General features: G+C 37.0%; 2 protein-coding genes across 5 annotated transcripts; one reads left to right on the forward strand and one right to left on the reverse strand.

Annotated features, from left to right (window-relative positions):
* Nucleotides 1-2,853: 2,853 nt before the first annotated feature.
* Nucleotides 2,854-8,498, reverse strand: LOC112571667. Its single transcript, XM_025250849.1, has 3 exons — nucleotides 7,601-8,498; nucleotides 5,467-5,715; nucleotides 2,854-4,732 (listed from the first exon to the last, which is right to left on the reverse strand). The coding sequence occupies exons 1-3, from the start codon at nucleotides 8,000-8,002 to the stop codon at nucleotides 4,418-4,420; spliced, it is 966 nt and encodes a 321-aa protein (XP_025106634.1). The 5' UTR covers nucleotides 8,003-8,498; the 3' UTR covers nucleotides 2,854-4,417.
* Nucleotides 8,499-8,976: 478 nt separating this feature from the next.
* Nucleotides 8,977-25,333, forward strand: LOC112571666 (protein TASOR-like). Of its 4 annotated transcripts, XM_025250848.1 has the most exons (11): nucleotides 8,977-9,335; nucleotides 10,828-10,976; nucleotides 11,329-11,424; nucleotides 12,312-12,384; nucleotides 12,639-12,730; nucleotides 14,323-14,457; nucleotides 14,964-15,097; nucleotides 15,708-15,881; nucleotides 16,153-16,352; nucleotides 16,725-16,797; nucleotides 17,234-17,315. In XM_025250848.1, exons 1-9 carry the CDS (start codon nucleotides 9,071-9,073, stop codon nucleotides 16,184-16,186), a joined length of 1,152 nt encoding a protein of 383 aa, XP_025106633.1. In that variant the 5' UTR covers nucleotides 8,977-9,070; the 3' UTR covers nucleotides 16,187-16,352; nucleotides 16,725-16,797; nucleotides 17,234-17,315. The 4 variants fall into 4 exon arrangements, with proteins under 4 accessions (XP_025106633.1, XP_025106631.1, XP_025106632.1 ...); XM_025250846.1 differs by lacking the exons at nucleotides 8,977-9,335; nucleotides 10,828-10,976; nucleotides 11,329-11,424; ... (3 more) ...; nucleotides 14,964-15,097; nucleotides 15,708-15,881 and adding exons at nucleotides 17,840-18,071; nucleotides 19,599-19,655; nucleotides 20,837-21,761; nucleotides 23,627-23,631; nucleotides 24,324-25,182 and having other exon boundaries at nucleotides 16,191-16,352; nucleotides 17,234-17,314; XM_025250847.1 differs by lacking the exons at nucleotides 8,977-9,335; nucleotides 10,828-10,976; nucleotides 11,329-11,424; ... (3 more) ...; nucleotides 14,964-15,097; nucleotides 15,708-15,881 and adding exons at nucleotides 17,840-18,071; nucleotides 19,599-19,655; nucleotides 20,837-21,761; nucleotides 25,198-25,333 and having other exon boundaries at nucleotides 16,191-16,352; nucleotides 17,234-17,314.
* Nucleotides 25,334-25,901: the final 568 nt, after the last annotated feature.

A 25,901-nucleotide genomic window follows, 5' to 3' on the forward strand; every position in this document is an offset into this window, starting at 1 on the left:
TGGTTGCAGGATAGCTGTTATGCTGAAAAGCAGTATCCTGTGTGTTAACTTTATAAAAGTATCCCTGCTAATCTGTGGCTGTACATTTAGAGCTTCTGTACAGTAGCTGGAGATAAACTGGAAATGTTAGACTAAAAAGAAGAAGACTGAGTTCTGAACATAAAAAGAGGTTGTTAGATATTAAATGTCAATAGTTTTTGTTTCTGCCTGACCACATTGACATGGTCATAATTTTATGTCTCCACATATCATCAGATATGGTAGTTCAAAAGCAAAACTGTTGTGGAGCTTCTGACATACACTTACAGTTATGACTGTCCCCTCTGTTGATTAACATTTCCCTATCAGTAGTGATGGAAGTAAAAACTAAATTCACAACTGATTCTTTGTGATTTTATATATGAAATATTGCTGAGTGGTTGTTCTGTGGGTTTTTATTATGATGCAAATTTTCATAAGCCAAACAAGCAAATTATTGAGGAAGTGGGCACTCTTGCGTAAATGTGCATGATTTGTAATCATACTCTTCCAAATTTTCCATTGTAATGATACATCAATAATTAAATCATTTTTAACTACCATCAAAAGTTTCATGGTACTTCATTGATGCTGAAGAGTATAATTTAAATTGAAAAAAGAAACTTTTAGCCTGGTAAAAGACAATTTTATGCATCCACCACAACAGTATAATACTGACAAAAGCAGATATTAAGCACCCTGAGGTGAAGGTACGTATTTTCATGACCTCAGGGGTGAAATGCTTTTTCCACTTGTTCCCAATCACCCCCAGTGAAGCATAGGCCCTGCTACAATCCCTTCCGAAGAGTGATCTTCCTGTCCAAGCTCTTGTAAGTACTTGTGTTTATTTATGTTTTCTGTAGCAGAGGTCTTTTTACAGGTGGGGTTGCTAGCCCCACGCCCAACCCTCCTTCATCTGGGCTTGGGAACAGCAGGTTTCCAGGCGGAGTAATGGGGTGAAGTGCTAAAGGCTGCATTTTTCTCAATGCCAGCATTTTTATGAGGATGGTTCCCTCTTCTTCTATGTTCCTATTTGCAACGCTTTTTAAGGGGTCAGAAATCCATTCAACAGCAGAGTCCACGTGTCAAACAAGCCAGCTTGTGCACCTTCAGCCTGTAATATAGGCGCCCTAGCCGCTTATTTCCCTTTACCATCTCTGATGGTAAAAAATAGGGTGGAGATTGTGTTTAACTGGATTGTTGGCATTACTCAACAAATGGGAGAAGATCTTTGCTCTGCCTCAGCAAAGTTTCCTCAGATTCTGCTAAAAGAGACGTACTTAGACCTTATTAAATAGGTCTTGGATGTCTTCATAGTGCCTTGAAAGTAAGGGGGACTGAACAGTGGTTTGTCAGCTTCAAAAGAGTGTGATGTGCTTCTAAAGTTTGTAAAATCTATTTAATGAACTTTTCATATGCTATGGCTTTTATACGTGGGCCTTCCAAGACCTGGGTTTTGTTTTGATCACTGCACCCACCAAAGTGATGCTTTGGAGTGATTGCAGGACACCACTGTGTTCTTGACTTCATTGTTAATGTGGGTTGTGTAGATCTCATGTCTAGCTATACAAGTCTTGTTTAATATACACAAGATGCATTGCAATATGCTTTTCAATTTTGAAAATTATTGCTCATTTATGAATGAACAGTTACAAAATAAGTTTTGATTTTAATTTTGGAACTATATTTAATCAAAGTAGGAAACTTAGAACTACTGAAAATGCAAATGCACACTGCTTTAGGCCAGACTTTCGCTGTCTGGTAAGAAATGAATTCTATCCAGCAGAGGTAGGTAAGGATGCTTGTCAGGACTGATGGAAGCATCTGACAAAGAACAACCATTAGGGTAGTCAGCATGTGTGCTCCCTTCTTCGGGTCAACTCATTCTTTCCTTGCATGAGCTAAAAGTTCAGCCTTTAGGTTCTTGCACTGAGTTTCAGGGATGATTAAAGCCTAACAGGTATCAAATCAGCATTGTTGACTACCCAATTAACAACGATCATTTCTTTTGGTCCCTTGGCATGGGCAGTTACATTACCACTCTTGCGAACATGTAATGCCTAAAGGTGAACCATTATGATAAACTGATGCTCATTACCAGTTTATTCAAAACAAATCAAATGCAGACTACTGACTTTTGACATTGGAAAATTATAAGTAGGTTACAAGGCTGAGCAAAGTCACAAACGTTTTGTTCTCTGCTTACCTGAAGGATATATTGCATATATCTGTGTTCATATGTTACTGACAAAAACCATACATCCTTAGATTGCAGGAAGGGAGGTTTTATTTCAAAGAAACATTAGAAGGAAAAATGGTTGATTATTGGCAAATGTGCTTTCAACAGAGGTCTCTATATGTGCTAATGCATGGAGATTTGGTATGTGCAATATTTCTGAAACTATACAGAGAAGCTGTCTAAAAATATTTAGATGTCCCATATCACAAAAAAAAAAGTTTTAACACATGATGCTGATGCAAGTCGCCCTCTAACATTACAAAATGTTACATTTTCTTTGATGCAGTTTTGCTCATATCATAATTTTCTCTATGGTCTTAATTGTGATCTATATAGCCAACATTCTCTTGAACTGTGCTAACATTTTGGGGTTGATAAATTTTCTGCAATGTGATGTACTGCCTGTCATGTGAAGGTTCCAGCAAGAAAGATGGGTGAAGTGTTTCCAGTTTGTTCTACTGCCATTGTAAAGATGGTTCACAGCAATGTAATGATATGTAGCTGTAACAAATTTTAAAGTATAAATCTGCTGGAGAATAAAAGGTTTCTACATTTTCCAAAATAAAGGAAATTTAGTAACAGTCTTTCAATGCATAAATTTCTCATCTTTTTAATGACAGTCTCAACTAATGTCATATTCTGATTGGTGCATGTATGTATGCTAACTGCACTATTTGCTTATATTGTAAACAGAAGGACAAAATCAAAATAAAGGCCTTTAATTCTGAAATAGTTGCAGCAATAATGTGTGCCTGCCCTCCTCCACAGCTGAAAATGTCTTTAGTTTGATTGCACAAATCAATTGTAACAGGATATAGTTTCTAAAAGCAGGCAGGAATCAAAATAAGGTGAAGGCTTACACAAAATATTTTATATTTACAAGTGCAGCATCCTGCTCACAACATGAAACAAGAATGTTTAAATTAAAAAATAGAACTGAAAACAACATTCATTTCTGATTTCTGACAATTATTTCTATACGGCTTCCATAAGGCACAATAATCAACACAACTTATGTGATAGTTTCAATTTCTTTAACTTTACCATATTTCAAGCACCATATTTTCAAAACAAATTGATAATATTAAGGTTACAGATAACTGTTGCTCAGTGTGTGATTATCAAATATTATGTTTTAATTTTTCCCTAAATTTATCAAAAAAGTTAAAAATTGTTCATGTTAGTCCTTGTTTCCAAGACTGTATGCTTGTCTTCACCATGAAAGTGCATATAAAATTATCTCATCAGATTAAATACAATCACAAACGTGCAAACGGAAACAGTGTAGTCAGTGTAACATTCACAACCTCTTATATTTACACAAAAAGAAAATACAATGCGCAAGAACATACATGCTTCAACACATGCTCACAAAAATTATCATTTAAGCCAACGGTTCTCAACCTTTTACTTGTGACGACCCCCTGATGAGCAAAGGTACGTCCGTGTGCCCCCTTTAGCCAGCAGTGTAAGCTAATTTCACTAATACCGGTATAAGAAACTTTTAAAAAATGACCACCTTCGCACCCCCTTCTAAACATGTCGTGCACCCCACTGTTTGAGAACCGCGGATTTAAGCTTTAAAATGAGACAAGCTAAACATAAAGTTTAAAATACTGCAATGTATTCCTACTAGCACAATATCTAATATATTGACCATAGAATTAATGTCTTTTTTTTCCTACCATGTTATTCTGCTTCTAGTGCTCTGGTAAATGGTGGAACTGTACTGTTTACAGAAGGAAAAAACCTTGTTCCCTGGAAGTCTTAAGGCATAAAACCTAGTTTGCCCATCCTCTTATTAAGTATAAATAAAACAAGCAATACAAAAGAGTCTTTAATCAGTATCTCCTTTTATCTTAATAATTTGTAATGGTCTTAAATGGTGTCGATAAGAATACTCTAAGGTTATTCTGTCAACAGTGCATTCCTACTCTGGTGTACATAAATGGGGAATGCAACAACCAACTCATTGCAATGAAGAGTGGCAACAACCTGACCTCTGACCAAAATAAACTGTTCAAGTTTTTGTGTTCAAACGAGAACAGGCCACCATATTGCTCACTAGTTCTAGTTTATGTACAATTTTTGACAGCATGCTTCAACAGTTGTGTCTCCGCAGCCTGATAACCTGGAATATGAAGTACAAATACAGCTGCTCTATATGATGTTGCTTGTGATGTTTAGAGGAAGCAGATAGTTTCGTTTAAGGTCACGAGTTGGGAGACGGTTGTAGCAGACATTGTCCTTTTGATTAAAATGAAAGTGAGATTTGTGGAAATATGCTGTCGTTGTCAGCACCTCAGCTTCATCATCTTTGTAAGCAGCAATAAAATTGGTGGAGAATTCTTCATGGATGACTTTAACTGTGTCCAGAACCCACTGCATTTTAACCTCTGACAGCAGGTGCTTTTGGTGCCCAGCTGGTGTCGTGACCTTAACTTCCTTCATTCGTCGCTTTGTCAGGTCCATCACCTTCAGAAAGAACAGAGAACAAAGCTATTCATGCAGCAGATTATTAGACTAAAAAAAGTGTGCCCTAAAGTGCATAACAATTGGTGGCTGAAGACAGTATGTAGAGAAACAAAGCCTTCAGAATGCATAAACATGCAGTTTTGTCCTGTTTGTTACCCAATTCTCATTTTATTAATGTTCCACAGCATCCTCCATACTTGCAGCACATAGCATAGTCATAAAGATGGTGGTCAAATTTATAAAATTAAGAAAAGTATTGCTGTTATTCAGGTAGGTTTTGTGAATGATACTTAAGCTAACACGTTTACAAATATCTAAAAGTTAATCAGAAAATCACAGCAGTCAGTTGAGGGGAGAAAGGCAGAAACTGATTAATGCAGTTTGGAAAGACAGCTATACACTGAATACAGCTATAATCTTGCCATTTCCTAAAAAAGATGTTATCTATATTTTGGTATAAAAGTTTAGTATAGTACTTCTGTCTTCAAACTACTGTAAGAATAGATGCATAAAAGCTAGAGAAGTGTTTTTGCTGCATAAATGGTTCTAAACAAAATTTAAGGTTGTGTAATATCAAAGACTTAAAAAAATAATAATAATAATTAACCGAATTTTCAAACTTTTTGTATAACTCTAAAAAGAGAATTATAACCTAACATTTAAGAACACCTTTTAACGTTGGAAAATGAGTTCCCCCCCCCCCCCCAAAAAAAAAAATGCTTTAGTTTACATACTTTGGAAAATTTTTCTCCAGTAGCAGACTTGGCAGGTGTAACCAGTGTCACTGAAAAACCTGTCCCTTTGTTTCTTAACATCAGCAGCAGCATTTGAAAGAGACGCTCCGAGTCAATGCTAGGTGTAACAACAAATACTGCTGCTCCAACACCAAACCAGTCATCTAGTAATGCTTTCCAGACTCGCATAATAAAGTCATTTTGCATTATACCACCACCTTCTGGGATCTGGTCCAACAGGTCCTGAACCTGCAAAAGCCCATAAAACATTTTTCAAATAATGTAAAATGTAGCTGCTATTACATGTATGTATGATAATGACATGCTGGCAATGTATCTGCAACTCAAGACCTACACAACTAGAAATAACAATACACAAGGAGAATATATATATATGGATCAAAATTCCTGCTAATTTTAGTTATTGGTGGATGGGAATAAAATACACATTTAATTTATACATTATGATCAATGAAGGTTCTAATACTACCAGCAATTCTAAGCCATTTCTATTTTAGCAGTCATGTAACTCTAATTATAAGAGAAATGCAAATTTGTTTTAAGCACTTTTTACTGTTTACATTTATTAAATCATTTCCATTATTATATTATTATTACATCATTTCTGAATAATATGAGAAGTTCTAAACCCCCCAGTTAAAATTGTTGGGGGTTTTATTAACCAGCCAGAAAAGAAACAAAAATACAAGCAATGTATGCGTTGATAATATTCTAATCTTGATCCTTGATGCTTAAAAACCACTTTAATTAATAACAGCATGTCTTTATGCATGTAAAATTACAGTTGATAGCAAGGATGAAATAGCCACTGTCATAGTCTAGTTTATTACAAGATGGGAGAGAGGGGTCAAAATAAAATTGTAGAAATTATTCATTTCTATAACATCTTTTCCTGTAATCGAAGGCAGACTCAAAGCACTTCCATAAACACCCACATATACAAAGGTGCACAAGCACATAAATGGTATCATTCACACTCACTTCCCTTCTCTCATTTCAACACATGTATACAAAGGATACTGGCCCTGGAAAAAGCCACAAAACTGCAAACAAGCAGAGAGGAGTATCAGAGATGAGATCCGAACACCGGAATCTAATTTTCATTTTTAGGGTCAGAAAGTAGACTCTTAGGGAAAGATAAGTTACACATGTAGAAGGCATATTATAACCCCACTTTCAAGATGTAGAGAGATGTCCCTTTGCCTAATTGGCTTGAGGGGATGCTCTCTCACTTTGGTCTTGTTTGTAGACCTAAGTCTCCTCTTGATCTGTACTCTTTGTGTGCATTTACCACTTATCTGGATTGCTCATTTTTTATTTGCATCACACCGTTTTCATCCATACAACACCTCACTGTGACTTCCCACCACCTGCCTCCTTTATCTTGCCATGATAGTTCTTCTTGCAGTTTGCTGGCATTCTGCAGACAACCCAATGAGTAGCAACCCCCCCTCCCAAAAAAAAAAAAACAAATTCCTATTAGATCCATTCTCTGATGAAACTGTGGTGTAGAAGGAAACATTTGCAGCTTCAATTAGTTTTTCGAATGAACTATTTACCCTGGGAGCAGCTTCTGACTATGATAATAATAAATGCAAAATTTGTAAAGCGCATGCCCACACTTCTAAGGACCATGCTTTAACGCCTAAGAACAAGAATGAAACATGGACAGCATATAAACGGACAGGAAAACAAACAATATATGAACTATGAACAACAGTACTAATGAAGAAAAAACTCAAATACAGAATGCAAAGAGAACCAAAGAACAAGAACTGAGAGTAACATGATATAGCAAAAGGAAAGGGTGTGAAAAAACACTTAGCATTGTGTGAAAGGGTGTTAGGAGTAATGTTTACGGAAAAGGTACGTTTTCCGTGCACGTTTAAAGGATTTAATAGTGGCGGATGTGGAAAGGGAGAGTTTTGATCAATCTGATCGGTCTTGGGACGAAATGGACAAAGCTGGGACCACGAACTTATATATATCCCTATGCTGAGACAAATTGATTTCGGCGTTACGACTGGGGCGAAATGACCGGACCCGTGTAAAGCAGCCTAGCACTGGCCCTAAATTTAAAAATAATCTAATGATGAGTACCGAATTCTCTTACCAATTCATCGTCTTTGTCTAGCTGAAGATAACGGGTGACAGAATTCTCTGATGATGGAGCATCGCTCAGTCTCTCTGCTTCTTCGTTTCCTTGCTCCAGAAGCCTCTCGAAGTTGTCCACAAACCAAGGCCAGTGATTCTTACCAGAAATTCTCATTAATCTGGTGGTTTTGTTGAGCTTAACAGTCACGTCAACTGTTGGTTTGAGCTTAATTATCTCGCCTTTCTCTAGGTACTTGATGTTTGGGTACACAGCTTGAAAAATGTGTAGCCACCATGGAATAATACCGCTGGAAGATGACGCCACTACGATTTGCTTCCCTTCGTCTATAATATCGATGTCTCTACTCGTAGGTGTACCCCAGATCTGTGCTAACACTTTTCGTCGATCTTTTTTGGACATTATGTGGCCGCTTGTGAAATCTGTACACTGACACGCACAAAATGTCTGAAAACTGCAATTCGCGTGATTTCTCTGTCGCCACTTCCGTATCGGGGTCAGGTGAAATCACAAATCGCAGTCATACCTATTACAGGTTACCAAGTACTGTTCCCGCACTCCTGTCGCAGTCTTTGTCTAACACCACCGATTTTAAACACAGCTATAAACCGCAAAGTATTTCAGGTAGGCAGTTATTTCTGCCAAAATCAGCCACAAACAAATCCTCTATCGGGTCGTAACCGGAAACCGTCTGGTTGACAGGTGTCTTTTCATTGGACGCTAGGTGTTGTCACAGGGCTGGGCCGCTGAATAAGCGCCAGTTTGGATTTATAAATTCATGCCAGTCTGATAAAGTAGTCTTAGGCGTTTGCACATCTAGAACGATTATTTAGTAAGAAAAATATTGTTTACTTGAACAAGTATAATACCAGTTAATGCTACTACAAATTATCTTCGGTCACGCTTCGGCACGTCCACGCCCAACAATAGTAATTGCTATGACTTATCGAACTGACTTTACCTATTGTGACGTCACATAAGAACAGCTAGACCACAGGCATCCGTAAACAGGAGCTGTGTGTACAGATTAATTGCAGTTATTACATTGTAGCGTTTTTATTCTAAAAGTATGCAATATTATCTTCGCTGTGTTAGTACAAATGGTAAAATATCCATTTCAAATAACATGATCAAGGGAAATAACTGTTTTCTTTTTTTATAAAAAAAACGCAAGCGTTCGCCTTGTCGTCTGCTTGGACACTGTATCATATGATGCGACCAATATATTGTTACATATATCATAAAACACCATTAGTAAATATTTCTGTAGTTATTTTAATCATTTTCAGCTATAAACTAATTTTGCTCTCGGGCGATCTTCTTGCATGACTCACAACCGTCCTTCGGAACGCGCAAATATCAAGATTAGGTCCCTTCTTTGGACATGCGCATAAGGCGTTTCACGTGCGAAACTGTAGCCAAAAGATACGAAAGAGAAAGGAATGAAGAAGACCGCGGATTACAAAATAAATGGCCAATTTGTTCGATATTTTCAATAAGAGATCGCCAAGAAGCTCCACAGGTTCAGAAAATGAACACGAAAGAAGGCCGAGTATTAGGACCGTTGGTACTGCTGATATCCCTCGCACTGCAGTAAACAACTCTGTCAGCGGTTTTGAAAACAAAGATGGCGCGAAGGTACCAGGAAACAACCAGCTTGTTTCCGATCTACGCCACGAAAGACACGAAAACTCGTCATCGTTTACAATACCAAAGCTCAAGCGAAATCAGCAAGGTTTGTAGTGGGTGTTGTCTCAAACGCTGCGCCGCCCTTGCTTAAAATGATGATATGCTTGCTTTCCAGCTGTAGTTTGCTACACTGCCTAATTGTTAAAGAGTTCAGCAAAATGAAGTGTTATTGAATTTTGAAGTTTTGCGTAGAAGATTGTGTAAGATATGTGGAAATACCGCAAAGGTTTAATAAGAATGGGGCTATATTTGAACTAGTCAGAAACGGAGCATCCGCTTGCAGATTTTGGTTGATCGTTGGGGGTGGCATGTGGGTAGGAGGGAAAAAAGTGATAAAGTTGATTAATTCAGTTGCTGGTAATAGTTAACAGTGGAAGTAATAAAAAATATTTTTGCCTTCTGATCATTTGAATTGAAATGTTAGATAAAGTGCTGTCAAATTTCAGAGTATTGAGTTTATCATAGCTCTTCAATCATAATTTGATATGGTGGGTGGGGCAGCAGGGGAGGATATATTTGGCCTACACTGCAGTAGAAATGCTGAGCAGGGCTATGAAAATCACTGTGGTAGCATTTGTATTGTGCAAGTCAAGTTATCTTTCATGTCCATTTATGATGTTTTATACCTCTATTTTCTGGGTGGACAATACAATGTTATCTACTCTTGTCAAGGATAAAGTGCAAAGTGAATTTCTTGAAGTGGTGTATCGTACCTCCTTAATGATTACTATTTTGGATTAAAGTGCACCAAGACCATTTATTCTTGCTTCTATAGAGCAGTCTGAGGTATTGCTGAGTCCTGGCTAGAGCATTGTAAAGTCATGTCACAAAATTTAAAGCACTGCCTAGTATTGTTGTGATATATTCATGGAATAGAATGTTGACAGCAGGCCACCCTCAGTCAGCTTTGTTCCAATTAGAGTAGTGTTATAATTCCTCATTGATAAGGATTAATATTATATGTTAGAACAACTTTTCACATAACATAGACTTACACCATGTGAATCAGGAAATAACATAGTCATAACCCATACCCCTAATTCTACATTCTTTTTCTGGTCTGGCCCAAATTGAGGTTCTACCTTTGTGGTTACCATAAATTTCAAGCAGCATTTTTTGGTAAATGCATGCAGATTGTGTGAGACGGAGGGTTAAATAAGATATGACATCTCAGAGAGAAATAATTAGTAGTAGCTCTATAGAGAAAGGAAGAATTTGTAAAATACTTTACTCAAAATTAATCTTTTCTGTGTGGCTCTTCTATTTTTATAACTAAAATAAGATAAGGTATTTTTATGTGAATGATAATGACTGATTTGTCAGTGCTCAATTGATGCCTGTTGATGGTGTAATTAGTTTAATACATGTTCTCACTATCAGTCCATTCCAGAATTAGCCTTCATCATATAAGGGCTGCATTTACAAATTGTCTGGGGCTGTTATCGAGTGTTCAAAGTTTCGTTATGCTCATTTGTATATGCACAGTTTCACAAGGATGCCAAACTGATGCTACTGTTTATATAACACTTGTTTTACAGATTTACTTACTGAGATACCACTGGAATCTCATGAATTTCAACAGGAAATATTGCCTGCGCTGACAAAATGCTACCGCTTTCCATCATCTTCAGCTAAATTTACTTTTCAAAGAGTGCAAGTTGTCCATAATGCAGAGAGAACGCAGATGGTATGGTCCATTTCAAAAGGCTTGTTTTTGCTGCTGCTATGTTTTCATATTAGTAGTCCAAATGTACTGCATTGTACTTGTCTTAAAAGGTCCTCAACTTTAACCTTATAAACCTAAAGGCTTCTTTGCAAGATAAGTAATAACAAATCAGAGCTGCTATGCTTCCTAATCGAATATAAAGTATACCTCTTTTTTATCAAATATGTAATTACATAAATACACTCATTATCTGTTGTATTGGTTTTTTATATATATATAGCATTCATCTTTTACATGTTAGTAAGGAACAGCTATTTATACTATTAAGATAGTACAAAATCAGATAAGGTTGTTTCGCCTGTGGCTTTTACAGTATCTCCAGAAAAGGAAAGAAATGCGGCAGAATGGATATACAGAGAGGGAGATGGCAGACAGCTATGCTTTCCTGTTTGTGGAGAGTGACCGGCAGGTAGGTTCTGTTTTTTTTTTTTTTTTTTTAAAGAAATCTGTTTGCACCTTTCGCCTTTCTTTGTTTGCATGCATTACTCTCTTTTTCTTATGTAAGTAATTATACATTCCCATACTAAATATGTTTAAAACCAGATTCCTCTGTCAGCACTTTCTTTTACTTGAGATTTGCATACGAGGAAGGGTCATTGCAGGATAATGACACAAAAATATCAGACCGGGATGGATAGCAAGCATGCCAAGAGCATTGCAGAATATTCGTCTGTAATTTTCTCTTGCATGTGTCTACTCTTTTGAAAGACATCAATAGTTTTAGAAGACCTTGTGTAAATATCTTAGGGAAAAAAAACCCGAACAACAGACAGCCCTAGATTAGAACACAAAAGAGAAAAACACAAAATTTTAAAGGCCAAATTAAAATGAATAAATAGATAAAAGGCCATTTGCAGAAAGATTTAAGCATAAAGCAGTAGTTAGAAAAGACAATGCTGGACTTATAAAATATGGAGGACCCATAGTCAGATCCACAGTTACCATGGCATAGCCAGTTGATAAACCAGTTTTAGTACAGGAACAATGGTATATGAGATCAGTCCATTAAGTATAATGTTAATTTGTCCAGCAGGAATAATCAGAGTTTTATATCTGCATACTTAACACGATCACTCCACTTTCTTGCCCTTTGTAGCTTAAAGATGAAGTCGGTCCTCTCCATGGGGGTTCCATTATTCTAATTGAATCCATCTGAAATCAATATGGTTGCCTCTTTTAGTCTTGGCAAATCACTTTTGCAATTAACTCAACAGGAAATCACTAAATGGCATTTCATCTGTCATGTTTCACTTCCCAATAAAATATACTAATTGGAAAATTTATTATTTTTCTTAGGTTGAAAAAATATGCAAGGAGGGATTGCGTGTTGGAAATGTGACTACTTGTACTATTGGGCATCCAGCAATGGGTAAATAGTTCCATGTAAAGTCACTGATAGTAGTTTTTAAAAAATGTTTTATTGTTTTTGGTAAAAGGTGAAAAGGGTGGAAGTTTGCTTTTGGCTATTTTAAAAGTCATTCTCAATCTAATACAGCCACAAATTATAATTGTTTCACAACTATTTCAATGTAATGGTATTTAACAAATCATAGAAATTTTTGACTGACCAGCACACTGTTTTTAATAAAACTAATGTAATTATTGAAAATAAATATTTGACAGGTGTTCAGCTTTGCCGATTTGTGGATATCATTCGCCCTGGACCTTTTCCTGAACGCACTTCAGGCAGATTGCTGATGTTTAAGATAATGAAGGTGAGTTGTACACCTTCATATGTTAAGAATTAATAATTTCTTTTTGATAGATAAGTTCATTGGAACAAAGGGACAATAGAATGCACTGTATACAAATTCCGAATTGCTGGTAAGTATAGGAAAGGGAGATTGAAAAGAAGGACTGGTTGTGTAGATGATACATAGACTGCATGATACTGACCACTGTCAAATGTGTTGCGTCGGAGTCGGTCAGTCATCCCTTGACCGACACTTGTCTTTAGGAGGAGTACACAGGTAGATATGGCAGCTGATGGGGCTTGCCACTCTTTCCTCTTTTGGGCAATAGTGAGCACATCCTGTACATGACAACCAGTCGAGTCTTTGACGGTCATAAACCAATTCTTCCTCTGGCCACTGCATGGTCGACTACCCTCCAAGGTGCCGAAGAATATTCTTCAACAAGATGTCATGTTGGGTCACATGACTAAAGAATTCCAGCTTACATCACCTGACGGTTGAAAGTAGAAGTTCCTGGTGTCCTGCGAGTGTGGAAATCTTGTTTCATACAAAATAATTTGTTCCGTCTTCTTTGTATGAGATCTGGAGCAGCCTCCTCAAGCACTTGTTCTCAAATGCCTAGCTTCTTTTTGTTTTTGGGAGTAGGTGCCAAATCCATAGAGCAGGATTAGCAGTACCAGGGATTTGTACAGATTGTACTTGGTTGTGAACCTTATCTTATGGCCATACCAGATCTTATCTAGCTTAGCCATTGCTGCAGTTGCAATCCTGATGCGGATATCTGATACGGAACTACCATCCTTGGAGAGGGTCGCTCCCAAGTATTTGAAGCTGCTTAACCCACAGCCCCTAGTCTTTTGTGAAGCGCATCAAGCTCGCCTTCATGTGAGGAAATGCGCTATACAAATTGTTATTATTGTTTGAGAAACCTTTCCACACACACACACACTGCTCCTTTGGCATTTTTTGGGCCCAGTTTCCATGGCACAGCATGCCTTGACTTAGGTGGATTGTTTTGCTTCTCTTATTCTGTGGTCATGTCATCTGGTGAGGCCAAAGAAAAAAGAATTTTTATATTGTAAATTTTCTTCTCTCCTTTTTTTTTTATTTTATTTTTACTTTTTTTTATTTTTTTTTTTTTTTGAGACTTACCAGATGACGTGATGTTGAAGCCCTACCATCCTCCTGTTTTTTGGTTGGCTGGTTGGTTGGTTTTTTGTTTTGTTTTAGCAGGGGTTGAGTGTTGGTTAAAAACACTGTATTGGCTTAGCTGATGTTTGATTGTTAAATAAAAAACAGAGCCTTCTATCTCCTGAGGTTATGTTGTTGGGTAAGTCTTGAAGAAAGAGAATAATAAGAATGTCATTGTTATCACAGTAAGGTTACAAAGAGGCACAAGTAGCAAATAGGTTACTAAGTAAAATAAGTAGTAAGAAGATTATTGGTTTTAATAGTAGAAATATCTTTCTATGCTTTCATGTCTCAACATTTTATGGGGATTTTAAATGGAAAAAAGAACTTTTAGTGGAAAATTATTTTAAAAAACAGATCTTAGCTAAATAACAGATTTCTCTTATCCAATTTTTAAATATTGATCAATACTTTTTTCAAAGGGGCGTGTGAAGGCAGTTGTAGAGAACAGAACAGGAACCTACTTGGAACCAACTCCAAATCATGATAGTCATGTTGCCAAAACCAACAGTGACCTTGTTCCTTCAAGCCATCTTCAGTTATTTGAGTCCAACCAGGTAATATCTCTCTTGTCTTTTCATTATATTTTTATCCATAAGATGCAAGGGGTTTTCATATCCCAGTTAAAGTTGTGTGGGGATGGTGGAATTGGTTAGACCTCTATAAAGAGTTTTAGGGTTTTATCAACCCATCGCAGAAATAAAATAGACATCACCATTCATTCATCTGTATAATCATGATCTTGATGTCTTGGTCAAAACTGCTTTATGCATGCAAAATAATTGCTGACATTTGATGACAAATGAAAAAATTTATTTGACTTTTTTGTCCTCTTTTTAAAAGAAAATGTCTTGCACAGCTGTTTAAGGTGATTTTGCATGTTATTGTGCAATAGGAAATGTTGATTATTGAGAGGCGCAGCACGAGTTTTTGGTGACTTTAAATGGACTTAATTAAGGAATTTCATGATTTTATTAAAATGCGGTAGTTACTAGTTGGCAGTACTTGTGATCGACATTTCATCATAAATAGCTCAGATGTTCACTCACTGACATCATTTCAGATTTATCTGTATGAATATGGAGACCTGAATGTGGAGCCATATCCTCGCCATGTGCTGCCATTTGCAGTAATTCTTTATCGCTATAAGGAAGTATCACCTACTGTCAAAACACCTGATACGCCTGTCTTAATGAGGTAGTTTTCTTGGGGAATAATATCTTAACCCATTGAATATCCTCCCCTCCCCCTCTACTTAGTGAAGTAGCTGGCCTATTTGGGTCACATAAGATACATTGAGGTTGTTTTGTTAAAATAAATTAGGTTAAACATTAGTTTTGTTGCAATTTTATAATAGATCAAGACTTAGCAATATCAGGTTCTACTTTCCTCCTTGATACATGTGTGAAAGTTGATGGCATAAATTTCCTGCTATATTGGCTAGATTAGTTATGTTCTTATCAGATCAGAGTTCTGGTATTAATTTGTAACAGGTGAAATTTTGCCTTTGGTTTGATTTGTAGTCTGCATTTGATGTAAAAGTAAGGGATTTGTGTTAACATTTTTTGATTACTGATTGTTGGTAGTGCTGACTACCATTTCTTGGCTTGGAAACACAAGCTAATCAGTTTGCAGCAACATGTATATCTTGCTTCTTTCTGGGTGGCATGTGTCAGCTTTGTTACATGAATGTAATTTAAAATGTTAAGCAAAAGTTCATTAAGCTATTTCAGTGTTGGTTTATCTTGTTGACTGTAACAAAATGAACATGCATATCATTTAAATACGATGTTTACACTTTCATCAGCAGTCCCAAAATAGCAGCCACTTCAGCACCTTCCCTCCGGATGATCATGTCTTCACCCAAGGAAGCAGAAGATCCTGAATATGTAATATGGTGTGGGCGTCTAAAAGTAAGAGATGCTCTGGACTGTCAGGTCAAGATGGTGGCTACCGCATGCATTTACAAACCAGCTCGTTTGTAAGTAGCATTTGATTGGATTGTCAACATGAACCTCTTATTTTGTTTATTTTTGCCTCTTTTGGGCTAAGGATGAGGCTTGCTACGGAGTTAATGGTTTGTGGTGGATGCTTTGTGATCAAAAGAATTTTTTTTTTTTTTTTTTTGATAATGTAAGCTGAAGGGACATATCCAAGCAAATGCTTTATTTTCTGTCTCTGCATTTTTTTTTTAAAAGAAAACATCAAATTAATCATGTTTTGCAGATGCTAATCATATTTTCCATTGGCAGAGGCTCGAATTCTAGACTTGCATCACTCATGTGACATGGCAGCAGCTGCAGAACGTTACTTTGGTGAGCTAACTTGCTTGCGGAAGAATGGGGAAGTGTATTGGAAGGGGTTCTACATAAACGTGGCAGAGCTGAGGCCTAGGCCAGACAGCAAAGCTCTCTTCCAGAAGCTCATGAACCATCTGGGCAAAACAAACACAGTAAGTTAAAAACATAGGAGTGGGTGCATACAAATTTTTAAAAGTGCTTACTCATAACATAGATGTCATATGTCTGAGAAAGATTTTGTTAGAAAGAAAATTTTACCATATTTTTTGTAAACATGTTTTCTAAAGTTGTATAAAAGATAGGGTAAGTATGTACACTGGTCCTGGGTCTTTTTGTACATCAGCAGAGAGCAAGAATGTTTGCATTTCCTATGAAATTATCATTGCAATAAAACTTTCCGAACATTGTGGAGGAGATTGATGATTGGAAAGGAACATGTAAAAACCTTTTATTTGTTGGATTTCTTCAAAAATTGTTTTCGATTATCTTCCAGATTTCTGTGATATGCAAAAAATTTGTTTCAGATGGCTGTTATCAAGCCAGACATGGATACAATCATGCTGATGGTACCTGATTGTTCTCTCACTTACCAGCTAGGTAAGAAGAAAACAGTACATGTACATGCATATGGTCCTGGGTGCATAGATGTGCAGTCTTCTGATATTCTTTAGCCATGATATAGCCTTAGTTGTTGGCTTGGTGTAAAACACAACCAACCAATTAACTTCTGGAATACTTTCATAAGTTATAGTAGTCATGATGCATAATGTGATAACACATCATAATCCAGTTAAGTCTCATCTTTGTGAGGTGACAGGCTTTGTTTGTTTTTATATTGCCTGGCTCTTATTAGAAAGTGTGTAGCTAGAACAGCTTTTGGTGCATATTACATACAAATTTTGTTTACCAGTTGCTAAATATTTGACCTCCTTTGGACAGCTAAAGAGGTAGGGATAAGAGGACCATCACTTTAGGTGAAAAAGATATGTAAGGGCTATAATGGCAGTATTGAAAATACAATGCAATTTTTCAGGCTTGACCAGGCCACATCACTATCCAGTAATGCTTCACTGCATTTTCCTGTCTCGGCATTCAGTCAAGTTTAAGAGTCCACGTGAGTGAAGTTCGTTGTGTTGTGTGGTACAGCATTTAGAAAAAGACAAACCAATCAGTTGTATGTTATTGTAGAGGAATTTTTCATTTATTTTGATGGTAAGCATTGAAACATCAGATATCACAGATGTAAAAAAATTATTATTCATGATCAAGGGATTGGGGGAAACCCTGTAGCATGTTTAATGTGATATACTTAGTTTGAGCGTCCTGATGCCTTGCCATCTTGTATGTAAAGAGGTGGCACTCTGCCAAAATTTAAATTTTTGTGTGTGTGTGAGTGAGGAGATGTGATGCTTATTAGTTTATTCAGTAGGGATTTCTATTTGAAAAACTGTACATCACAGGCGTGACAAACCATTTATAATGAGTTAAGGTGAGCAAATATTTCATGATTGAAGACTCTCTGTCCTGCCAAATATTATAGTTAAAAAGGACGGTAGGTTTTATTTTCCTTGGTTGCCATGAGTTCACTTTACTTTTAACAAAGAGCACCTGCAAGAATGTTGAGAGTTCTTTTCTACAGGCTATGTGTACAAAAATCTATGCCAGAAGAGCTGTGCAGGCAGCCAGTACTGCAAAATACGACTCCTGCCCTCCAAGTCCATTGTCAGTGAACACTAGTGCCGGATTAGTCCCGGGCACCATTGGTCTGCTGTCTCCACCTCTCAGCGTAGCTGTCCACTCCATGCCTGATGCCTCACCTACTTTCAGGTCCTCTTCTCTGCGCAGGGATAGTGAGCTGACTGTGTGGGCAGGTGGGAGTGGGAATTCAGTTTTTTACATTTTCTTTATGTTCAGCAATTTACATTCACATATATTTTGTTTTCTACTCCCGTTTCTTCAAGAGTTGGCATGAGATGTTGATTTTATCCTAAGCATTATTTTTGTTGCTGACTAGGGAAAAAATTTCACTTGTCATCCTGGTCAACCCTTGAGCATTGCCATTCCTCATTTCCAGCAAAAAATTCTTAAACCATAGTTTTAGCAGAAGCTTTTCCCTCCATCATGTGTTTATTACACACCCTGCCATTGAGCTTTTTCTTGCCTGTCATGATAAGGAAGAGGTACGATCAGTATTCCTACCACCCCCACCCCCCAAAAAAAGTACTGCATTTCTGCATTATTCTATCTCCCCATCCTAAGTTGTGTTTGCTTCCCTAGTGTTCATCCCTACCAATGTATTCATTGTAACCATTTGCCATCAATCCCTTGGAATCGTTGTAAGCTGTGTTTAGTACTTATTCCCACAAAAAATACTTGCTTGCCATTCACCATCATCCCCTTTGTATATGAAGTTCACCTGTCAAGCAAGTGCATCATCATGGATGCCATCTTAAAGCTGCAACTTTTGGAGAAGTCATGCTTAAATTTCCCCTATGAATAAATCCACAGGAAGCATACAGGCTCAGAAGAGCTGTCAGTATTTGGCTACACCCATTCAAAATCCACAGCCAGTGTTTGGAGTTGAAGTTACAGCTGTCGATGATAATGATGAGCTAGATGTGCCTGCAGCTGCCAGTGGTGCAAGTAAGCCCATCTGTGTAGTCTGCAGCACCATCGGTGGCTTTTCCATGATATGCTTGTTGTTGTCTTCTACCTCTTGGAGTAGGAAACCAAGCTAACAGGTGTTAAATGAATTTTTCATTCTTGCTTTCTCACGTTCTGCATTTTCTCAGAAATGAGGTGATTTTGTTTTGTATACCATTCATGTTAATGCTTTTCCTTGTTTGCACTGTTATGTGGGATTGCTACATTTTTATCACTCTCATCCTTCGCCTGAAGCCTTGCCTTGGTTTGTTTGTGGGGTTTTTTACCCCTCTTTCTGGGTAAGATTTTGTGCACATTTCAGGTCAAAATTCAGAAAATTGCACTTTAGCCCAGTCTAATGGTTACTTGCCACAGTCCACATGTTATGTTTATTTCACTTTTCTATATTTTTCTATAGCTTTGTTTATTTTTATAATCTTCTTACATTCAAGACATGGTGTAAAATATTTTGGGTGATTTTCTAGCTTTGCTTTTTTTTTTATTATTGTTTGTTACAATTTTTTATATTGTGAACTTGTGGATTGTGGTACTTGCGTTTGAATTTTTGTGCCAGGAAACTCAAGTCATCATGAAATTATATTTAAAGTGAGAGGTTTTGAGAACGCCATTATAAATAATAAAAAATGATAATAGTTCATGCAGTGCTTGTCCAATATTTTAGGATCAGTAATTGTTGAATTTGACAGTTATCTGAAGAAGTTAATAAAATGGTGTGGCTTTCTGTGCACATGCAGAGCTGCTTAGTCCAACTTGTGCAAGCCGACGACAGCCGTCATCTAGTCAAGGCATAGGTAGGAAAACTTTACAAATACGTTGTATGGTTGCTGGTGTACTCAGTTTTTATGAGCACCATAAGGATATACTTTATTTTCTTGTAGTAAAAGTAAGAGGGCTAGTAAATAGGTTCAGATACGATGAGAAATTTTGAGAGTGAAAGGAGTTCATGGAATGAAGGCGCAACTCAAATGGTCTGTTTTCCAGACATGTGATCTAGCTAATCCCATCATTGGCATGAGAAAAGACCCCTTTAGCTGGTGAAGTAGGAGATTGGAAGAAATAGGTAGTGAGGGAGGTAGATTGCTGCATTTTTTTCTCCCACATTCCACTCCATTTGAACAAGTCTGGTGTATCCTTGTGGGCTTTTTTCATTCATTTGGCAAAAACAACCAGAGGTAGATGGCTGAGGCACAGATGTGTTGACAATTTAGGTAGGGTTGCAAGTTCTGTCATTTGTCCATTCAGCAAGAGTGAAACTGAAAACAGTTAATGCAAATGCTGATCTTCTGTGTTAAACTATACCCAGCTCCCTTTTTTGTCTCTGGTGTTACCTTACACCAGTGGTGCCAAACCTTTTCTTGCCCAAGGGTTAGGATGACATAAAATCTCACAGGCCAGAACATGGTGGTTTTGCCAGAATCATGCCAACATTAAAAATGAAATTAAGCACCAGTTGAAATGAGCGGGCTGCATGAAGCACCTTCACCGGCTTAGGTTGGACACATCTGCCTTACACAACTTTTTTTTTTTTTTTTTTTTTTTTAATGGGTGTGGTAACAAGGCATGAAGATAAGTGGGGCTTAATACACAAATTTTGAAAATTTCCTTTTGAGTGAAGGCAATTCTTCTAAACATTTAAAATTTGACCTCATAAATTCATAATTTAGTTGAAGAATATTAAATGACTTGGCTTCATCCTTAAAATTTCATGAATTGCATTGCTTTACTTTTGAGGTACCTGCATTGGCAAAAGTTGTTTGCAGTTCAAGAAATATGTTTGATTTTATGCATACCATCACACTAATTAAACATTCTGTTTTGTCTTTTTATTTGATACAGAAAAATTGCTGTTTAAAGTGAGTGAAAATAGATTTTAAAGACATATAAATTGAAGCAGAATATAATATGGAATTGGCAGAATTTGTTTTAGCAGTCTTGCAAACCAAAATGCATAGTTTTTAAATCTATTTCACAGAAACTGGAGAACATGTTGCTGTCCCAACATTGGCCTTGAATCTTCACAAACTCCATCGCAGTCTTTCTACAGATCTGTCAGCAAGGGAACAGCCCCTGTCTCCCAGTTTCATGCTGTCAGGGTATGATGAAGGATTCTTGACATCCATACCACCAGCAGCCTGTGTTGATTATAACCGCTTGAAAGAGGCATTCGCCACACAGCGACAGATCCAAGATGGCATAATTGGAAACAGTTCCCCTGCTTCTAGTAGGCTGGAACATCCTAAGTGCTTTGGTATGTTGTCTGCATCACCATTGTCAATCTCAAGAGACTCTCATCGAGATTTGGAACAGGATGACACAATAACGTCCTCAACTAGCCATGACCAACAGGGTATGGCCCCTCCAAAGACCAGGACGTTCTCCACAACTGCCCCAGCATCCCCAGCACCATCACCAGAAAAGTCAGTAGATTCAGACACCATTGACATGGTCAGCAGAGGGCCATCCCTACTGACCAGCACACTGTACACGAAGGAATCCTTTGCCAAAGCAAAATCCATCTATGCTTTGCCACCAGACATTCCAGAATACAAACCAACACCTGTGGCACCACTTTATGAACCATCCCCAAAACGCCCCAAACTGGAGGAAAGTCCCTTTCCTAGTCCTCTTCAAGATAGAATCCCCAGCCGTAGGTTAAGCGCTTCCTCAGACAAATTACTGACTTTGAAGTCACCATCCTACCATCCTGCAAGTTTTTCATTTTCGCGCTCTGTCAGAGATCTCCCTCTCCCAGTGTCACCTGCAGATTCATCCACGGACAAGCTTCGGCCAACAGGATCCAGTTCTGCTGATATTGACACAGCAGATGACATGAAAAACTTCCTTAATTCGGTTTTAGAAAGAAAACCTTCCATCAGGCCTCCCTTACCTCCTAAAAGGTAAGTCTTATAAGGTTGGTGAAGAAGTTTGGTAGTGGTTTATTTGGTTTTGGTGGAATAAGACAGATTTTTTCTTTGCTTGGTCACAATATTTCTTGTTCATATTATAGCCGAGTGGTGGGGTTGTGGTGTGACAACAAACTTCCAACACTTGAACAAAGGCAGGAACAGTCTGCAGGCTTTTAATACTTGGGCTTGTACAATGATCGCCAGAGACGCTGAAAGTCAAGGCTGTTTCTTCTCTGTCACATGCCTGTGCTCTCTCTCTCTCTGATCTGCCGACATCTGCTCTCTCATTTCGTCTTAGCTCTGCCCTTATATGCCTCTCGGAAGTGTAAACTCTCCGTGATGCTCCTATATGGTCGGAAAAATTAGCAGCTTAAACCCTAGCCAACCACTGCCGAGTACCCTCTCTCGCCATGCCTCAGCAGATCCCGCCAACAACAAACAACAACGCCGAACTACCGGCCCTCTACAATATTTTTATGCACATTGAATAAACTTCAATTTATCATAAGTACTCTGGTCCTGCTGTGGCTTAGCTTTTGTCACCGACGCAACGATAAATAGCAATAAGCCTCTTGATAATACTGTTAAGATTTTGTATGGCTCCCTTTAAAAGCCGTAAGAGCTTATAAATTGTGAAGCTAATGAATGGCACCCTTGTTTTTAAGTGATATACAAGGCTGTTGAGCTTGCAGGTCATGTGACATTGATCAAGCCATTAACTGTTTTGTGCAGGTACGTACCATAGGTGCACAATGGTTGAGTCTGTAGGCCCTGTACATGATGGGCAAACATATCATGCCCATAATTGAAGTAGAAAAGATTATAGGTTCCACCTGCCTGTAAATGGGTTCTGTGTTCAAAGGTTTATCATGAATTTCAACCCAGGAGTAGTACAAGTCTTTTTTCATTTAAAATATTAACATCACAATCATCTCTGTCATATTGAATGGGCATCTTAAAATACTGTTTTTAAAGGATGAATGTTTCTTTCATATGGTAATGTTTGGACAGAGTGTCACCATACAGTTATTGGAGAGAGGAATATGCTTAGGAACATTTTAAAGACATCAGAAAGACCTTACTTTTCTCAGCATATTTGAGTACAGAATAATATATAAACAATCAGTTTTCTAGCTCATTTTTATTCAAAAATTACTTTCTATTATCTAATCAGTCTGGGCAACAAGACAGGGGTTGTTAATATTAACTCATTTAATATGAATGAATCAACACAATTGAGCTGTAGATATGAAGACATTCGTGGAAGAGTTAAATTTTGTTATATTTATAAACATCAGAAGGTTCAGAACTCTGCAGCACACTTTGTTCTCAGATCGCCTAAACCTGCTACACTTCTCCATCATTCTCTTGCTCCAAACCTCTTTGTCTACCATAGGACACATGTATTGATTGAGTGCTTCTTCCTGGAGAGCTAGTTCCTCTATTTTAACCAAGTGCAATCAGTATACATGAAAGCTAAAGTAAAAAAGGGCAAATAAAAGCACTGTGATAGGGTTTTAAAAAGCTTTATTTTCAGTAGTTAAATAAATGAATTTGCAGATGTTTGAAGTCATGATTTGTGGAATGAAAGCTCTTTTTTCTGCTAAAACCACTCTTAGTTACCACCTGGGTTGGTTGGTTTTTTTTTTTTTTTTTTTTTTTTTTTTTTGTTTTTTTGGTTTTTATTCTAGTCAGTCTTAATAGGGTGGTTTTATTTTATGTTATCCTGTTTTTCTTAATATGGATTTAGCTATGTGATGTTGATTTTTGATGGGTGGTCTTTAAGTTTTAATCATGTTTATCATCTATTTTCTTTCCCCACAATTTTCTATTTGTTTCTTTTATATTCATTTCAGATCAGGTATTGTTAAACACTGCAGGCCATCATTATTAGTACTGTTTTCATTATTCACTTTTGTTTCCCTCACCAATTTATCAAGCATGTTTCATTATCACAACACAGAACATGCATTATTATGCATTTAATAGCTGTTATGTACAATGAGATAGTTCATTTTGTGAGAAGGAAAGAAATATGTTAACATTTTTTTTCAATCACCATTTTTATGCATGTCTTTTAAATTCATGCATTCAATATTGTCTGTGAGATTTTTATTATATGAGATTTATAATTATTTTTTAAATGGTCTTGGCAAAGTTTGTGAAATAATAAGATTGAAAATATCATTGATCCATAGTTTATATTATAAACTTCAGTTCAGCTCTGTTAATATAACAGAAAAAAAGGGAAATGGGGGCTGATGTACTTCTTACACCTTAAATACATAAATGTGACATGATGGAGAACCAAAACACTGTCGCTTAATTTATAATGCATGCAAGTGTTTAAAAGTGCAAAAATTTTAAGAGCACCCTTTAAAAATGTCTAAATTAGAGAGCTTATATAAATTAGTTTCACCCTATTGGCAATAGAAAACATTTAATTTTCTGGTGAGTTGTATGTTGCCAGTATATGTTGACCATTTCTCAGGCTCTTGTTTTCTTCAGCACATCAAATACTTAAAAGATTGTTTTGTTTAACACCCTACACAGAAGCAGCAAAGTCAATTCTGCTAAGCAAGTAATATTTTTTAAGTATAATGTATTTTATTTTCATTTTATGTAACGCAGAGCACTTTTGATTCCACTCACTGCATGCTGATGGAAGTCTCCATATTTTGGTTTTACATTTGTTGTTCAGTTTGGATTTGTTCTTGCTCAAATTTTTTTCCTAGTCAACATCAAATTGTAAAAGAAAATGGTGCATTATCATTTTATTTGGAATAATAAAATATAGTAAGAAAGTATTAAATGCAAACACAATAAGATTAGTAACATCTACTTCAGTAAATTTGCATTACAATGATTTAGTAATAGATCTACTTTATAATTAGATGCAAACAAAGGACTTTGACATTACAAAGTAAAGTTGCGGGGTATCTTACAAGTTACTGGACAGCAAAATCAAAGAAGTGCCCTTATTTAGAACTTATTTAAAATGTAACATTTCATAAAATTAAAACAAAAAATAATTAGATTCTCTTACTTTGGAATCATTTGTCTGTGTGTGTTGTAGAAGTGAGCATTCCAGTGACATTCAAGTGTTGGTGGATTATGTTAGTGATTCTGAGCAAATCATTGGAAAAGCACTATAAAAATGTTCATTATTATTATTGAGTGATGTTCTTGCTATTGTTAATTGCCAAGTTTTGTCAGATAAGACAACTAAATAAATAACATGCCTGATTATTTTCTTGCATGGTGTTTAAACTTCAACTTAAAAAATGAGACTTATTTTATTTTTAATGATATTGCTTATTTGTCTATAAACAGACTATATTTTAAATGTTATAATAACTGGATTTTTGTGGTATTAAATTAACTTTGTTTTTGTTTTTTTTTGTTTTTTTTTACAATCTCTATACAGTCACTTCAAGTACGACTAGTTCACCATCCATTGTGTGCTCAAGAAACATTGTTCCAGTCAGCAAGCCATCCATAATTGTCCACATCCCTCTTTCATTGCTTCAGCCTTCTTTGCGTGTTGCGTCAAGCAAGGCATCTTCATCATTTCCATCGACAGCAAAATCAAACTTTCCGTGTCAACGTGCACATGTTTTTATGACTAGTCAGTCTTCTGAAAACACTGACAGTGTCACCTGTGTGCCCAGACAGGGTTTCTGCCATAATCAGCCCCAGGATCCAGTGCTGGAAGATGCATCACTTCAGCTTCAGGGAGAACGTCTGGCGCTATCTGGTATTGTGTCTTATCCAACTCCAGTAGCTTCTTCACAGATTGGGTATTTCATCTCTACACAGATTGCTAAACGGATCCAGCCATGCTTCGAGTGCTTGAAAGCCAAAGGCACAGATTCATCTTTGATAGACTCAAACTCAGCAGTGATGGGTATTTACTGTGCATCCCTGGATCACTTAGAAACATCTTTATTTTGCAGTCCAAACCATCCAGACTCACACTAATTACAGCAATGCTCCATGCGTCACTCACAAGAAGCTGTTGTATTTTGTCAGAGGATGCTTCTCAAACTAGTGCTCGTGCACATCAAGGGAGGAGTAGGTGTTCATTCTCAGAGAGGCTGACAGACTGGTACATAATGGAAGAATTTACTA

Source organism: Pomacea canaliculata, linkage group LG9 (genome assembly GCF_003073045.1).
Source record: "Pomacea canaliculata isolate SZHN2017 linkage group LG9, ASM307304v1, whole genome shotgun sequence".
Taxonomy (NCBI): domain Eukaryota; kingdom Metazoa; phylum Mollusca; class Gastropoda; order Architaenioglossa; family Ampullariidae; genus Pomacea; species Pomacea canaliculata.